At 39.4% G+C, this 17,232-nt stretch overlaps 2 protein-coding genes and 1 non-coding gene across 3 annotated transcripts; 1 reads left to right on the plus strand and 2 right to left on the minus strand.

Annotated features, from left to right (window-relative positions):
* Positions 1-283: 283 nt before the first annotated feature.
* On the minus strand, positions 284-2,716 carry LOC112172752 (eisosome protein SEG2). The gene is made up of 4 exons (XM_024310223.2): positions 2,317-2,716; positions 1,860-2,068; positions 677-1,721; positions 284-591 (listed from the first exon to the last, which is right to left on the minus strand). Exons 1-4 carry the CDS (start codon positions 2,401-2,403, stop codon positions 481-483), a joined length of 1,452 nt encoding a protein of 483 aa, XP_024165991.1. The 5' UTR covers positions 2,404-2,716; the 3' UTR covers positions 284-480.
* Positions 2,717-14,210: 11,494 nt separating this feature from the next.
* TRNAM-CAU lies at positions 14,211-14,305 on the minus strand. The gene is made up of 2 exons: positions 14,268-14,305; positions 14,211-14,246 (listed from the first exon to the last, which is right to left on the minus strand). It is a non-coding gene; the product is annotated as a tRNA-Met (tRNA).
* A 57-nt stretch (positions 14,306-14,362) lies between these two features.
* Positions 14,363-17,162, plus strand: LOC112171943 (heterogeneous nuclear ribonucleoprotein 1). Its single transcript, XM_024309066.2, has 2 exons — positions 14,363-14,738; positions 15,713-17,162. The coding sequence occupies exons 1-2, from the start codon at positions 14,517-14,519 to the stop codon at positions 16,775-16,777; spliced, it is 1,287 nt and encodes a 428-aa protein (XP_024164834.1). The 5' UTR covers positions 14,363-14,516; the 3' UTR covers positions 16,778-17,162.
* Positions 17,163-17,232: the final 70 nt, after the last annotated feature.

The raw sequence follows: 17,232 nt of genomic DNA on the forward strand, positions 1-17,232 counted from the left end.
TGTGGTTCAACCCATTAACTCGACAATTACTTAAAAGTATAGAAATCCCTCTATTGCGAGCATTGTGGTTCAACCCATTAACTCGACAATTACTTAAAAGTATAGAAATCCCTCTATTGATTCTACAATTTCATCTTCGTAGAAAAGTAATGGCTACACTGTGGCAAGCTGAAGATGAATAATAATGCCCTTTCATTTTTGGCTTGGTTGGGCAGTGGAACTTACAATGAATAATTTGTTTCTTCTCATATCAATAGTCTTATAGACTAATCTGTGCCGATCATGTAGTAAAATGACATTGTTTTCAGGACTAATGATCCAGGAAGTGTAGGTTCATGATACAAGCAGTGTATATTTCATATAAATATTACAATACCCAAGCAACTATCTCACAAACAACTCATAGCAAGGTCTAGTTCACACAAAAAAAATTAAAAAAAATGGACACAATGAACAGACAACAACAATCACAAAACAATCTCACAAACCATGAGGCGTATGAGAAGAAGAGTAAGCATCTGCAGCACCTCTATTCAAAGCTCTTTCCAACCGTGTCTCAAATGGGGTAGAGTGCCAGTTGACTCTTCTATCCTGCAAACCCATAAAGCTTTTATCAGAACCCACCACGATCTAATTTGGAAGAGTGAGTGTCTCACAAATCTTACTTCACGCGTACCTCTCTGTACTTGCTGGTCGTGTTCGGTATTCCTTTGTAAGAGGAGGCGCCAGAACCCTTGGCAGGACCAGTGTGATCATTCCAGTAGCTCCCAACAGTCCCAATTATGGCCATCTCATCAGGGCTTCTACTGGGTGACTTCCGCGGCGAAGATGAAGCTGAAAACTGTCTCAGCTCTTCAACTGTTAACGCACCTAAAATTGGTCTATCTTCGTGGCTTGTTGCCGAGTGTGGTGATCCGTAGGACATGCTTTTCTCAGGTGTAGCAGTGTCCAGAGATATTGTGCTAGTCTTGTTAATAGGTGTAGATTCTGATGAACCCAACCAATTTGACAGGCTAGCATCAACTGCCATTTCTTGGTTAGAATTCCTGGCCTGACCAGGTTGCCTCTTAAGTGATTTGAAACTCGACGATACTTCCTTAAAAATTGGCTCTGAACTGAACGAAATCCGGGGTTCATCAGCTGGGGTGAAATTCTCCTTCTGAGGCTTCATTACTGTTGTCTTTTTGGCTTTGACAGCTTTCCATTGTGTGAGATTTTCAACCGGGTTAAGCACAGCATGAACATAATCACTCCTATCACGAGCACTGTAGTTTAGCCCAGTTGGCTTTTTCGGCATTGCACTATCAGAATCCTCAGCCATTACTTGTGTCCCTCTCTTCGAGTCTACAATTTCATCTTCATACTCTAGTTCCCCATTATCATCAGTGTCATCCTCAAGATCATCATCATCATCATCATCATCGAGATCACTGTCCTCATCATAGTCTAATGGTTCATCTTCATCGTCACTGTCCCTGCAATTCTGGTACCTATGATTAGGAGGGTATGACCCTGAGCTAGAAGTGATGGAACCATCTTCAGACGAAGTCTTGGATTGGCTTGATTCTTTCAAGGTTTTCCCCTCCTCTTTCTGACACTCTTTACTATCGAATAAAAGATCCGTGGATTCGTTGATTGCAACATGCTCATAGGTTTGGACATTAGAATCAAAAGTAACTTTCTTTCTAGTAATGAAGCTCAGTTGATCCACCGGCTTATCCCTACAGGCGAAAACTCATAAACTTCAATATCAAAGACACCAAAGCAAACTCTAACTTCAAAGCAAACAGATGCATCATAGAGATATATATATATGGACCAAGTGAAATCAAATTCAAGAGGCAATTGAAATCACTCACCTAACTTCTTCCAATTCTGGGCTACGGGGTTTTTCTTCCTTCAATTCCACGCTGATGGGTTTTTCATCCTTCAATTCTGGGCTGATGGGTTTTTCACATTTCAATTCCGGGCTGATGGGTTTTTCATATTTCAATTCAGGGCTAATGGGGTTTTCCCAAACCGGCACAGAAGAGACAGCAGATTGAACAGGCTCAAAACTTGTATATCTCTGAGGGAAAAACAATTACACATAGCTATTAGTCAAGAAGAACACCAATTCAAGCTCTTTATGTTCTTGAAATTTAAGACTTTGCCTAAACAGGAGAACTCAAAAGCACAAACAACACCCAATTCAGCCCAAACTTAACAAAACCAAGCCAAACCCAAAAAGGAAACAGTAGGCAAGATTCAACACTTTACTTGATTCTAAGCAACAGAACCATAAGCCATTAACAAAGCTTGGAAATTCGGGCTTACTTGTTCTCGGTGCTGAACCCTGTACCTCTGTTGATTCCTGCGGCTTTTATCTTTGGAAGAACCAAAACATGCAAGAAAGCAACCCATTACAAATCTCTCTCTACTTCTCTCTCAAAGATTGGGTCTTTCTGTGATTTGGGTTCTCGGTTTTCAAAGCAACCAATGCATCTTTGATCTCTGCGAGTGAGAGAAGAAGAGAGCGAGAGAGAAAGAGAGAGCGATGGCCGTTGGGTTTGGTGAGAAAGAATTTAGAAACTTTGAGAAAAAGGTCAAAAGGGGGGGGAAGGAAAGGGACAAAACGGTCATAAAATTTGAAGGCTGGGGCTTGGATTGGGGACGGGACCCTACCTGTAAGAGGCTCTAGGGTTTTTTTATTTTCGAGAAGAGGAAGTGACCGTTAGGATTCATGAGTGATCACAGCCTGTAATTACTTGCGAGATCTTCCAAAAGCCCAAGTGATATCTTGGTGTGTTACTGTGCAGACTGAGGCTTATCTAGCCAACTTATCTGGACCGTTGATCACCAATAAAGCGTTGTGGTTGACTGTGGGGCCCTACAGTGAGAGCAAAAGCAGATAACCAGGCCCTACTGTTGGCTCTTTCGGCCGGCTCTCACTAAACCGGAACCCGGTAGCTGTTGCATAATTCATTGTGTGGAGCACTATAAACAACAATGACTAATTAAATAGCTTTCGTCTCCAACACCATCACACGATAAAGCTATGACACGAAAATGTTACTAGTTAACAAGTTCACACACGAAAAGGGTCACATGTCTCATATCAATACAGGAAAAAAGAGAAGCGCTAAACATATTTTTGGCTAAAATACCGGAAGTATTGAAAATATTGATAGTTTGAAAAAAATAAATTTCGATAGATATTATATTGAAATTTTTGGTTAAAAATTGTATAATCTATTGAAAATGTTGGATAAAAAAATTAGATATATTACAGTGGTGTTCACCTGGTCAGTTGCTGACCAAAGAATTTATGCTCAACAACCCTTAGATTTACATCCAAGGGTGGAAAACAAAACACCTCAACTTAATAATAATTCTCTCTGCCCTTGGATGTAAATCCAATGGTGGTTGAGCATTATTTTCTTGGTCAATAACTGACCAGGTGAACATTTTCGAGATATATTATTACTCTTTTTCATGAGGGAAATCTATTTTTCAGAAAATAGATTTTTCTAAAGTAAAAATACCATGTCAGCGAAACTTGCTCTTGATAGGAATTCTTTTCCTTTAGAAAAATCTTAGCCGCCACTATATAAATGAAGCGTTAGTTCTCTCCTTTTCTTAATAACCAAAAGAAAAATAGAGAAATCAGAGAATTGGAATATCGAACCTTGCGATTTTCAGAAACGCAATCGATCAAGAGAAAGGTGTTGAAATCTCTGACAGAGAAAGGGCAGAAGAAGCTGAAAGCAGGCAAAAGGTGAATCGTATTGTGGAAGGGAATCTGAGCACAAAAAGAAAGAGAAATATGACAAGATGTTCAGACAAAGTTTTTATGCGCGCCAACCTGAAGAACGGGAATGGGAGAGAAGAGTTGCTGCCCTCACCTAAGACCTGAGGAACAATTTTGACCCAGTTAGTCGGTAATCCAAACATAACAATCTTGTTATCATAATTGCTAGTATTTTTACTATTGGGGAACAATCATGCATATGATGCTTAATCATAACAGAAAGTTCAATTAGGATTGTAAGAAACAAATCAATTCTCGATAAATAAAAGTTATTCATAAGCAAGTATGCATATATATATGTGTGTGTGTGTGTGTGTGTGTGTGTGTGTGTGTGTGTGTGTGTGTGTGTGTACGACAAGGATTGCAAGTAATGTATCAATCCTAGTATACGAGTGTTGTAGTGTTTGAATCCTAATGCACGAGTGAAATCAAACTTACTGATAAACTGATGAAACAAGTAATAAAGCAGAATAGAAGAGGAGACTATTAACTTGATTTGCTTATTGTGGCTTGCAAATGCAATGGAGTAAAGACATATTTTTCCCCTGCCCTTGTGCTTTTAGTTCAGTGGGCGTCCATCTTCTAGAATACAACAATCAATTATCCAAAATTAAAGTAGCTCTTTGTATGAACTTAACCTTTGAAGTTTCAATTTCAGACCAAATGAATAAAAGAAAGGGAGTGAAATCACACTCCTAGTTTTACAGTCCACACGATATCATTCTCCTAAAAGAACTAATAGTAAAAAAATTGAGAGAGAAAACCTTGAGAACGCAGTGGTCAATCGTGCCTGTCCAGCTCCACCTAGGCGCTAGCGCTAGCTTATGGCCTCACTAGCGTGCGTCAAGTTCGACGGGTTGTTGGTGTAGATGAGTGGAAATTGGAAATGAGAGGGCTCTTTTTTCCTTGGTTTCAGTTGATGGTGGCGTCTGCACAGACATAGGGTTCACGGCTGAAGGTGGTGACTGATCGGATCTGTTATGATCTAGTCACAGGCATCGGTTCTGTGCCCGGGGTTCGCACCCCTCTTGATGGGTTGGTCAGTTGTTGGATCCAATCGAATCTTGCAGCAATCCCTTTGGAGAGTGGTTGTGGACTGGATTCGATCCATACAGCAGAGGGCAATTGAGGGTTTCAGTTTGGGCCCTCATGGTTTGGGCTTCTAATTGATAACAGTGTTCTGATGGCCGTTGGGATCCAAATGTGGCTGTTGTGCGACAGCCTTAGAGACTCGATGGGGTGGCTAGACCGTTTGTGCACAAATTGTAGTGAGTTAGGATTATTGGCTGGACCCTTTTGGCCTGAGTCCAAGATGGTTTATTTTTTCTGTTCATGTTATTAGTTATTTTTATATTTTCTTGTTAGTAGTTGAGTTAATAAGTTGCTATCATATTTTGGTAGGATGATGTGTGCTTAGTCCCGATCTATGCATCTTGTCTGCTCTAGGTAGGCAGTGATTTCCTTGTATTGGCAAATTATAGCAAACTCTTAGTAGCAGTAACGTGTCTGCTTTAGGTAAGCAGCAAGTTCCTTACTTGGTCAAATGGTCGCAGTCTCCATGTGGCAGTGTGAAAGTAAGTCTCACTGATTTTATATTTCGGTGGCAACATATGGGGAAACCAGTGCTATTTGTAATGATGTTTCTTCTTAATAGAGTTATTTTTCTAGTATGTCACTACATTTGTAAAGCGAATGAAGTAGTCAGTAAAGCACTTTTCGCTAGTTAGTGCTTGCTAGAATACATTGTTTTAGTCGAGACTCATGTTATCATCTCAAGAAGTTCTCTTGATGCATATTGCAATCGGGGTTTAAATACCATGTCCGCCCATGCATTCTACAGTTTCACTAATTAAGGGCAAGACTTGAGAACAGCCACACCGACTCTTACTAAAAAAAAAAATAAAAAAAACACTGATAGTTGATAAATGAGAGCGTAGAATACACTTAATGGAGTATATAAGACGTTGTATTTATTGGAGTATATATACGGCATAAGTCTATTGGACTTTTGTTTGGCAAGGTGAGAATTTCAGGGTCAGTGATGATATGCTTCTGTGGGCCCTCACTGAATCTACTAACACTACTTTGTACTCTGCTATGCACCAACAGGAGGGTTTGAAATTTCAAAATTTCCAATATCACTCATCTTATTTCAATAGGGAGCCATTCTGATGAGGACCACTAAAATGAGGACTAGTTGAGGACTAGTTGAGAACTTTCTAATCAATGATTTGAGAGACCCACTTTTCGATTACATTACAGCAAATCAACTATTAGATGTTTATGTATGCATGAGTAGATCACTTCTAAAATTTTTCTTCCAAATTGTTAATCGTTAAGGTACCGAACTAGATTAAATCAATGAACGAATGAAATTTGTCAAACATGAACCGTTCATGTTCATACCTGATAAATCATGATTCTGAATGTTTTAACGATTTTCAATTTGGTTGAAAAATTGCATAAATGATCTACACATAAATATATAAACTTTTAACGGTTGATTTATAGAAATGTGATCAAAAAATGCATCTAACACAAAAATCCTCAATTAGTACTCATTAGAAAGGATCCCTTCAAAATCAAGTGTGTGTATTCACAACGAACATTTTCTCGTTCTTCTAGCTAGTAAAATTAACTTGGGGGAAAAGGTATCTGTTTGCTAGGTTCTACACTGATCACTCTAAAAGATAATATTTCTGCATTCAATTAACTACTTATTCGTTTTGCAATGACGAAAGTCATCTGATTAACTACTTATTTGCTCCCAGAAAGAGTGTCATCCACACCATCCCTACCCAATAATTTGTAATAATGTTTGAGCAGCTCACTGTGCCTTGATCCTCAAAATGGTGGATGACACAATTCCATAAAAGTCATCCTCTCTAAGTAAAAAACTTCACACCCAATATACAGAGAACGAGCGAGAAACTTAGGCTAAGATGAAGGAACACACTTGTATGTGTTTGATCTCAGACATACAGGTCTACCTTTGAGATCCACAGTCTTGTCTCGTGTGTGATCTTCTGTTCCAAGAAATTCATGTGAGCAACTAGTATGACATTTTATAAGTAACCAAACGATTAGCAATTTGGAAGAAAATGTTCATTGATTTAATATAGTGGTACACCCTTGTACACACTATCCGTGGTAAAAGAATAAAGGGTTTTATTAAGCTGTACTATAAATGGTTTGTAAATTTAATCTCCTTAGCCACACTTCAGATATAGAACAGAAAATTAGGAAGAGAAGTAGAAGATGACAATACCACCAACGTGTAAGCTATTCATCATAAAAACTCCAAGTTAGATAGTAACACTAATGTAAGACCTAAATTGTCTCCAAACTAACTCATATCTATGAAAGTACAAGCTCGCTGGAAGTTTTCAGGGAGCACAAATCGATCAATCAATGACAATTTACTGCATGAGGAGATCTCGATAGTGTAAGCTATTCATCACAATAACTCCATATTGTCTCCAAGCTAACTCTTATCTATATGAAAAGTACAATCTCGCTAGAAGTTTTCAAGGAACACAGAGAATATTTAGTGCGTGAGGAGATCTCGATAGATGCTGAAATACTCCACGATACCTTCTTCATTCGACACCCAACCATTAGGCTGAACTCGTATCCTCTTTTGTATTCCGGAATCCCTCAAGTAAACTGTGACTCAAATCTGATATGGAGAGGTTGAAGACCTCACCATTACAAAATCATCATAGTGATTTGAAACTGGTTCTGGAAACCCAAAGCCTAAGTCCATATCTTATGCAATGAATTCGACATCAATTGTCTCACTTATCCACTGATCAATCCAATAATCAATAAGAGTCCACATACCAACTGTCCAAGGGTCGAATAAAACAACGATAATAGCTAATCTCCCCCTATTTCAGTGAGGCTCCCGAGGATGTGACCCTCATGAGGCAGAGGAGAATCCATCAGTCTAACCTCTTCATTGTCGACCGCAAATGCAACAATTAACTTTTCTTGCTTAAACAACTAGTGGATAAATCCCTCAAGTTGAACACACACATCAGCAGCAAAAAATATCCCACTTGTTGTCATACTCCAAGTCCAAGGGTCAGTCACTCTTTTCGACACTTCACTTTCACCAGTCCATGTAACATTTTCTCTCACAATCCTTATTTTCATTGTGCATTCTCTTTCATCATCTCCAATACTCCTCCATTGGATCCCCAAAACCTTGTACACACTATCCGTGTTACACCCTAGAAAATAGCTTATCATAAAAATGTTATTTGGGACCATATGAGGGACAGCGGGGAGAGGAAGTAGCAAATTCCTTGGTGGATAAAATAGTCATACACGGTCATTATTCACATGCAAACTATCAGAAGCACTCGCAAAAAGGAATAAACCACCAGCACACTGACCCACATAACACATATCAAAACTGTCATCCAGATAAAACATGATCAGAGGCGTAGCCAAAACTGTGGTTGATGGGTTACCACGATCAATAGGTCAAACAAAAAATCTTTTCTCAGTTAAACTACACATGCTGAAAACCAGGAAGGAATTAGCTTCTCTAGCCATTGATCCATCATCCTCTTGAAAAAGTGATGGATCATTTGGAAATGGGAATGGTGTGTTGTTTAACCCTGATTAGCTGATAGGTGATGCTATAATGAAAGAGCAGAACTCATCCCTACAAGCCTCTTATAACATATATTCAAAATTCTGTCACATTTAAAAGGTTTTATGTAAGTCAATCTAGATTCTAGAACAAGGAAGCACCAAAATGAACTAGTTAGAACATATATCACCTCTGTTGACTCGGTTTGCATACCCAATTTTGCATGTAAAGTAAAACATGTGTAGTCATCGTTTGTGACTAACTTTATCACTTCTTCAGGCTCTTCCAACTCTTCTAACTAAATTTGGCCACTGCCATATATAAAGAGGTTAACAGTTCATATGAAAAGGTTTCCATGATATTTTTCAGACGCCACAACCAACGTCGTCTCTATTGGTGCCGTCTTAATTTGGTCTCAAATTGTGATAACGTTTGAAAAACGTAACCTTTCAATGAAATTTGCTAAACGTTATAGACCTTCTTCTAATGACGTTTTGAAATAGTCATGGTAAACATTTTAATGGCATTTGCAAACTCCATGTTAAGATATTCAATGAGGTTTACTAAATGCCATACAATTATTTCCATGATGTTTTTCCATGAAGACAACAGAGATAGACGATGGAGAGAATGGAGAGAGACTTCACAGTGAGAAGGAGAGATTCAGATGAAAGTAGAGAGAACAGAGTTTTTTTTCGGGTAGATGATTTTTTTTTCTGGCCAAGGTGTCTTTCATAGAATAGAGAGAGTTCAAAAAAAAAAAAAAGTGACTATATCGAAATGAAAATTTGGATGCGGGGTCTTCAAAATTTGGGCCAAATTTTGATTATAACCTTTATGAAATGCCATGGCCTGTTTTAGAATCAAAGACACTTAACAAACATTATAAAAAATAATAAAAAATCATGACATTTCCTAAACGCCATGGCCCATTTCAATCATGACATTTCCTAAACGTAATGGTTGGAAGACCTCACCATTACAAAATCATCAAGTGATTTGAAACTGGTTATGGAGCCCCAGAGCCTAAGTACATATCTTGTGCAATGAACTCGACATCAATTGTCTCATGTATCCGCTAATCGGTCCAATAATCAATAAGAGTCCACATACCAACTATCCAAGGCACTTAATAAACGTTATAAAAGAGTAAAACAACTCCATGTCCAAGGCACATACCAATAAGAGTAAAACAACGATAGTAGCTTTATGAAACGCCATGGCCTGTTTTAGAATCAAAGACACTTAACAAATGGAGGTAATGGCGGTTATTAAGGCAATTGAGCTTGCTTGGGTGAGAGATTGGAATTATGTTTGGTTAGAGGTGGATTCTCAAATTGTGCTAGACCTTCTTCGTTCTCCCATGTTAGCTCCTTGGCAGCTTCGTGTGCGGTGGAAAAATTGTCTGCAACAGATTTCAATGATGCACTTTCACTCCTCACATATTTATCTGGAAGGAAATCAAGTAGCTGATGCCCTTGCAGGTTTTGGCACATCATCTTCTAGTATGACTTGGTGGGACACGCCTCCGGATTTTGTTCATTCACTTTATAATAGAGATAGGTCTGGACTTCCTAATTTTCGTTTTCGATAGTTTGGGTTTCACTTTTTGTATGAGAGGTTTTGGTGTTTGTCCCCCTCTCCTTTTTATCTTCTTCAATAAATAACCTCGTTCTTACGAGGCTTAAACCAAAAAAAAAAAAAAAGACACTAAACAAACGTTTAAAAAAAAAAATCATGACATTTCCTAAGCGCCATGGCCCATTTCAATCACGGCACTTATCAAAAGTCATGAAAATATTTTTCATGACGTTTTTCAAACGCCATGACCCATTGTCATTCGCGGCATTTAACAAATATCATGGAAACATTTTTCATGACTTTTGAAAAATGTCATAAGAGTGATGACAATTAAAAACGTCATCAAATAGTAAGACTTACAATGATGTTTCAAAAACGTCATAAACTTGAGACGAAATTTTGATCCATGACTGTTTCATTAGAAAACGTCTTAGAAAGGGTAATGAATGACATTTTTGAGCAAATTTCATTTAAACATTGTCATTAAAAGTCATATTTCTAGTACTGGGGTAGACCCCTGAACATCTTCTGGAGTTCCTCAATCGAACCGAGCAGTGGAACCTCCACAACCCAAGTGTTTGCTTTCACAGCCATAGTCATGACCTCAGTGTAAGCTGCCATGCATATTTTATAGCACTCCTGCATTTCTAGAAACTTGGGCAGTCCTCCCTTTGGCTTCTTGATTCCATTCAAAGACGAGCCCTCATATAACTCGACAATGATAGTGTTATTAGTATACGTGGAAACCCTTTAGCCCCATTTCGATTGATAACACATACAAGAAAGTTCATTCGAGCAATTCCACATCAAGACCAATCAATGCAAACACCCGCAACTCCAAAATCAAACACCAAGAACTCAAAATTAAAGTGCAGCACTCAACGCAACAATGACTATCATTTGGTTTCGAGAAAAATAATCACATAGAAAAAAATTCATCAGAAAGTGAGAAGAGTAGTCATACCACCGGTTCCATTTTCATCTTGGGATTTGTAGCAGTTGAGTTTCAAACCCAAATGGGTCATGCATGTACCTAAAAAGAAATCAAGTAGACTTGGATTCAAGAAACCCTAAACCAATGTGATGAATCAAATTGAATACGAGTATGGTAAACATGGTGTATGATTCTGAGTCTCGCAGAGTTGTTTGACCCTTGGTCAGAGTTAGAAAGTGGAGAAAATGAGAGTACCTCAAGGAGAAAAAACCTGACCTTTCTTTTGTATGTTTGGCTACCAGATGGGCACGCGTGACGCACGTGACGGGCATATTGAGCGGGAAGAAGGGAAAGTGATCGAGCATCCAGCTCATTTTAACTACTAGGCTACTATCCTCCTACCTACGCTGTGCGACAATGCATGTAAGAAGAAAATATTATATGAAAAAATAAAAATAATTTTTTTAGTTTTCTTAATCAAAAAAAAAAAATTGAGAGAATATCTTTAGTTTCAACCAAATAGTAAAAAGATTGTGACTCTTCACGATGACTTAATAGTTGTAAGAAAATGTACAAAAACTATTGATAGACCGAAATTTAATGTAACGGAAAAGGGGGAGTATAAAAATATTTTAAAATATCATATGTGTGTGTGTGTGTGTGTGAGCCCCTGAAAAATATTGAATTGGGAGTGCAATCAGTCGAGATTGAGTTTATTGGTCTCGATAATTATTTTAAGACTCGGGAATAATTTTTGAATGTTTTCACAAAGTGAAGTATTCAATACTAAAGTACGTGACGCGTTGAGTCTGTAACAATTTTCGGTGAATTTTTCAAAAACCTGAGCTTAATTTTTTTTTTTTTGAAAGGGAAAAAAGGCGTGAGCTTAATTTTATGAATTTGGGAAGTTTTGAGATTTTAGAAAATATTAATTGGAGAAGGAAATAAAGATCGGTGCGATCTTAGCCATCCATTCAGCCACCGGATCATCTAAGCCGTCGAAAACAATTATATTTCGGGGTATAAGTAACCACTGATCGAGCTAACGCTCCAGATCGTTCCATAGGGAGATCAGAACTCGAGACCCGGAACCCGCAAAGAAGGTCCGGCCGGAACTTCACCGTCCGGCCATATCATGGCGGCGCACCTGCACCATTCCCTTCGTCTCGTCGTCGCCGTCACGTGCATGGTCACCACTTGGTCATTCGTCTACCGTGGAGAGATAATCGACGCCGGAAAGTCGTAGCCGCTTGACGGTTTCTGGACAAATTCCGGCAGCTCCGGCGACGGGTTGAGCTGCATGTGGTATGAAACTAACTCTTCTCGTCATGCTCTACATGATTATGTAATTGGTTTTCAAATTCGGTTGAGTTTGATGATTTGGGCTTCTGTTCTTGATCTAGTTTGATCACAAGGTTAGTTGGAAGTTGTTTGAGAGTTCTGGGGATTTACTTGTGTAGTTAGCTGCTGGAAATTGATTCCCAGTGTTTACATGCTTACTGTAAATCATGTTATGAGAACGATGAATTGGACCTAGTATCATTCTTGGATACTAGTTATAAATTGTGGAATGGGTTTATGGATATATGCTTGTTGTTGGTTCTATTGAATTTTGATCGGTTGTGCTGGGATTAGCATGTTGATTAGCTTTTGTGTTGAACTGGAAAGTATGACAATTTGGTCGAGGAAATGCTACATGAATGACCTACGAGAATTGGTGTAGGCCATCTTCTTTTTCATCAAATCCCAATTCCCTTCCTTTGGTCTAACACCTCAAATCCTAATAAAACCCCAAATTTTGGGTCGCCTGAGATCCGAGTCGGGATTCCCTTAGATACGGTCAATGATGAATGAATTATGGATCATATGTTTATTTTTTGGGTGAAATTGTGGATCATATGTTATGTTCATGGTTTGAAATTGATGCAATTTGAACTGACAACACACACACATGTATATGCGGGTGTTGAAACCTCTGAGAGAGCAAAAATGGAAGAAGCTGAACGCAGGCAAAAGGTGATACGTACTGTGGAAGGGATAAGGGAATCTGAGCGCAAGAAGAAGGAGAAAGGTGATGAGATGTTCAGCCAAAGTTTCTATGCTCAGGAGAAAAGAGTTGCCGCCCTCACCCGAGACCTGACGAATAATTTAGACCCCGTTAGTTGATAATCCAAGAATAACAAGCATGTTATCATAATTGCTATTATGTTTGCAACCCTAAAAATCTACTATTGTAAGCAAATTTGGAGTCTATGTGGTTATCATTGTCTTATATCTTCGGACTTCTATTAGCCGAGTACCCTCTGCCTATCTTTCATTGTTTGCTTGCTGCCTCATTGCTCTCCCCATTTTTCCCAAGTTCTCATCCCCACTTTATCACTAATAATTTCTTTTAGAAATCGAAGAATAACTAGCTGGGAGAGGGGAAAAGTAACTAGAGAGCTGAGATCTAGAGCAAATTCTTTGTTCTCTATGTTCCAGTTTACACGCATTGATTTATTGTGGTTTTGAATCACTTGTGTACTCCTTAATCTATATAAGTCTAATGGAATCTGATGTCCAATTACACTGCACCTGAATCATTTTCAGCGACTCTTTTGAAATCAATACTCCATTGCCTGATAATCAAAACTTCCTAGGATGCCAGTCACTACTCGATTGATCTTAAGAGTGTAAAAAGTGGTGCATAGTGAACTTCAAATGAAATCATCAAATTTGCATCCTTACAAACGAGTTTAGATTAAGAGTTGCAAAAATGGAGGCAATTCACTTGATGACCATACAAACTAGCATCAAATTTACAGACATCAAAAGAAGTAGAGAGTTTAGGGAGAGATTAACTAAACTAGCAGGGCATGTAAATGAGCCCCAAAGCTATGGCTAGTGATGGAAAACTCCTCCCTAAAGATCTCCTTGAACATTCCTTGATGGTAATGGATGAACCTTGTTGGTGTGGGAGATGTTGATGGAAATTAAAGATGATGCTCTTTGGCTAAATTGAATGAGTATCTGAGCTAGGTGGTGATGTTATGATGGTGGCAAAATTTAAATCTTCACATGGGTGATTGTTACCCAATTCAGAATATGACGACTATAGTGAAGCTAAATTTTTTATTTAGGTTCTTGTCCTTTATACGGGATCTTTAAAAATATATATATATTTATGACGGTGAAGAGAGATGGAGTTCGATGAAGAGAGAACAAGCAGCCGCAGAAGACGATAAAAAAAATGAACCGAGTACATGAGGAAAGAGATGGAGATGTATTAATGAGTTTTGGCTAAAAATGGAAAAAAAATTGGTTGGGGTGAGAAAGGCTCGAACTCTCGACCTCAGGATCACTCACAAAATTTCTTTAGCTATGAGACCTACGCGCTAGCCAACTGCGCCACCACCCCGTGCCGGTCACTCTCAGCAAACACGTTTAATTCTACGAAACAATCTGAGCATCCCCATAGCTATATTCCCTTCCCACGTGCCCAATTCGGTGTCGTTTTCAAACAAACCCTAGGCTCTAGCCCTTCCCTCCTCCTCCTCTCTCTCTTCCTCGCTCTCATTCTCAGAGGTGTGTGCACTCCCCGCAGAGAGAGAGAGAGAGAGTGAGGCACCATGGACTCCGACGAGAGCAAGCTCTTCATAGGCGGACTAGCCTGGGACACCACCGAGGAGAAGCTCACCGAATACTTCAACCAGTACGGTGACGTCAGCCAGTCCGTCATCATGCGCGACAAGACCACCGGCCGCCCCCGCGGCTTCGGCTTCGTCGTCTTCTCTGATCCTGCCGTCCTCGACAGGGTCCTCAACGAAAAGCACACCATCGACGGCCGAGCGGTCAGTCCTCTCTCTCTCTCTCTCTATTTCATCTGCATTGCCTCGTCGCCTACTTGCTTACTGCTTCTTTGTCCTGGTTTTGATTTTGATTATTGCTTTTTTTGAGAGCTTGTGTTAGTGTTCTGTGCTATGGGCTTGGCTATGTTGGATGTTAATTTTGGTGAGGAGCTGTGTTTGAGTGTGCTTGCATTTCGCATCTGGTGACTGAGGAACTACAGAATTAAGGGAAAGATAGATTCGTTTGGTTGAAATATCGTTTGTTTATCGTCGTAGCTTCGGCCGATTTCGATTGGATGATGCTTTGGTGGAGTGGTTGCAGTTATATGATTACTGGGTTTGTACTGGTCTCTGACTGATGCAAATCAAGTTCTTTAGAGATAGAATGAAGGAATGTTTTCATTGCATTGATTTCGTGCAAGGAGTATTTTGGTTTACAGGGTTGTGTTATTGTCTTTAGTAACAGATTCTTGATCTTTTAGTTGATCAGTAATCAATACACATAGGGTGCTTCAGGGAAATGGCGTAATCAGCTCTTGAATATTCAAAAACTTGACCCCTTAATCCCAATGTGTCTGTTGATGCACTTCGTGAATAGTATGATGCGTAAACACACCAGTTTACCACACTAATGTCTGTTGGTGTATTTCTTGGAAATCTTTTAATATGCACATTGTAGATGTAAGACTTTCCAAATTCAACATTTGAACCTTCAGTTTCTGTGTGAGGATTTCCTTGTAGCTAGTTAGAGAAAGTACTTGTTTTGCAAATTTATATATGTTTATTTGAGTTTATTTATGTACGAGACATTTGTTTGTCATATGACATTGATCAATCGCTTGCATTTTCTTGGGTTCTTTCTCCGTAAAAATAAACACATGCTACTTTCATATATCTCTACTTTAGTACTTTGTCTTGAATAAACAAACACCGGTTTGTCTCTTCAACTGTTTAAAGGTTCCACTTTGACTATGCAGGTGGAAGCAAAGAAGGCTTTATCAAGAGAAGAACAGCAAACATCCAATAGAACTGGAAATTTTAACGCCACTAGAAGCTCTGGAGGTGGAGGAAATTTTAAGACCAAGAAAATATTTGTTGGAGGATTGCCTTCCACACTGACAGAAGACGGATTTCGTCAATTCTTTGAGGAGTACGGCAGTGTTACTGATGTAGTAATAATGTATGACCAGAATACTCAACGACCTCGAGGATTTGGTTTCATTACATTTGACACTGAAGATGCAGTTGATAGAGTACTACAAAAGAACTTCCATGAGTTGAATGGTAAACTTGTAGAAGTAAAACGAGCGCTTCCCAAAGATGCAAACCCTGGCGGTGGAGGTCGTGGTGGGGGCTATCAAGGTTATAGTGCCTCTGGTGCCAGTTCCAATGCGTTTGATGGCCGAATGGATGGCAATAGATATATGCAGCCTCAGTCTACGGCAGGTGGTTTCCCTCCATATTCTGGTTATGGCGCCGCAGGTTATGGTTACAGTGGGAATACTGGTGTTGGTTATGGAGGTTATGGAAGTTACGGTGTTGGTGGTTATGGAAGTGCCAATTCTGGTTTTGGTGGCCCTGCAGGATCATATGGAAATCCAAATGCTCCTAATGCTGGTTATGTTGGTGGGGCACCCGGTGCCTTGAAAAATGCTTGGAGCAGCCAAAGTCCCTCTGGCTATGGTGCTTCAGGCTATGGGGCTGCAGCTTCTTGGGCTGCTCCAGGTGGAAGTGCTCCTTCTGCTCCCAGAGGTCAATCCCCTAGTGGGGTTTCTGGTTATGGAAATCAAGGTTACGGGTATGGCAATTATGGAGGAAGTTACGGTTCTTATCCTGGTGTGTATGGGACTTCTGGTGGACGTGGTGGAAGTACCCCAACTAGCAACAGTGGTGGTGGAGACCAACAAGGAACGCGAGGTGGCTACATGGGAAGTGTGTATGGCGACACAAATGGAAATGCAGGATACTCTAATGCATCATGGAGAGCAGACCCTTCACAAGCCAGCGGTGGTTATGGTAGTTCTCAGTCCAGGCAGACTTAACAGCAGAGCTCCAACCGATTTAAAATTTCTTTCACAGGAATCCTTACACATACGATCTTTTCCCCAGTCTGACAGCTTATGCATGAGAAGAGTTGACAATGAATCTTTGGGCTGGTTGGATCGCTTGATTCTTGGTGGTAGTTGGCAGAAGTAGTTTTGCTAGAAATCACGACCATTACATTCTAGCAGTATTATTTTTTAGTAAATGTCTTTAAAATTGTAGAATTTAATATTAGCTTGCTTAGACTGTGTGTGTGCTTGCTAATTTTGAAGCTACCCTCATCCTCATTCTACTTCACCCTCTGCCCTCTTTGCTGTTTTCACTAGATACTTCTATTCAACTTATCATTGTGGATAATGATGATAGTTTATTGTTGGTGCTGCATTAATGTCATTCAGTTACTGTGTTAGAAGTTTGATGTTACTGTCTGGATTCTTCATGCTTATTGAATGTA

This window comes from Rosa chinensis, chromosome 6 (genome assembly GCF_002994745.2).
Source record: "Rosa chinensis cultivar Old Blush chromosome 6, RchiOBHm-V2, whole genome shotgun sequence".
In the NCBI taxonomy this organism is placed as follows: domain Eukaryota; kingdom Viridiplantae; phylum Streptophyta; class Magnoliopsida; order Rosales; family Rosaceae; genus Rosa; species Rosa chinensis.

Coding starts and splice junctions, on each gene's coding strand:
- LOC112171943 (XM_024309066.2), top strand. CDS start 14,517: ATGGACTCCGACGAGAGCAAGCTCTTCATAGGCGGACTAGCCTGGGAC. Junction 14,739..15,712: donor ACACCATCGACGGCCGAGCG/GTCAGTCCTCTC, acceptor TTGACTATGCAG/GTGGAAGCAAAGAAGGCTTT.
- LOC112172752 (XM_024310223.2), bottom strand. CDS start 2,403: ATGGGTTGCTTTCTTGCATGTTTTGGTTCTTCCAAAGATAAAAGCCGC. Junction 1,722..1,859: donor CCAGAATTGGAAGAAGTTAG/GTGAGTGATTTC, acceptor TTTCGCCTGTAG/GGATAAGCCGGTGGATCAAC. Junction 592..676: donor CGACCAGCAAGTACAGAGAG/GTACGCGTGAAG, acceptor ATGGGTTTGCAG/GATAGAAGAGTCAACTGGCA.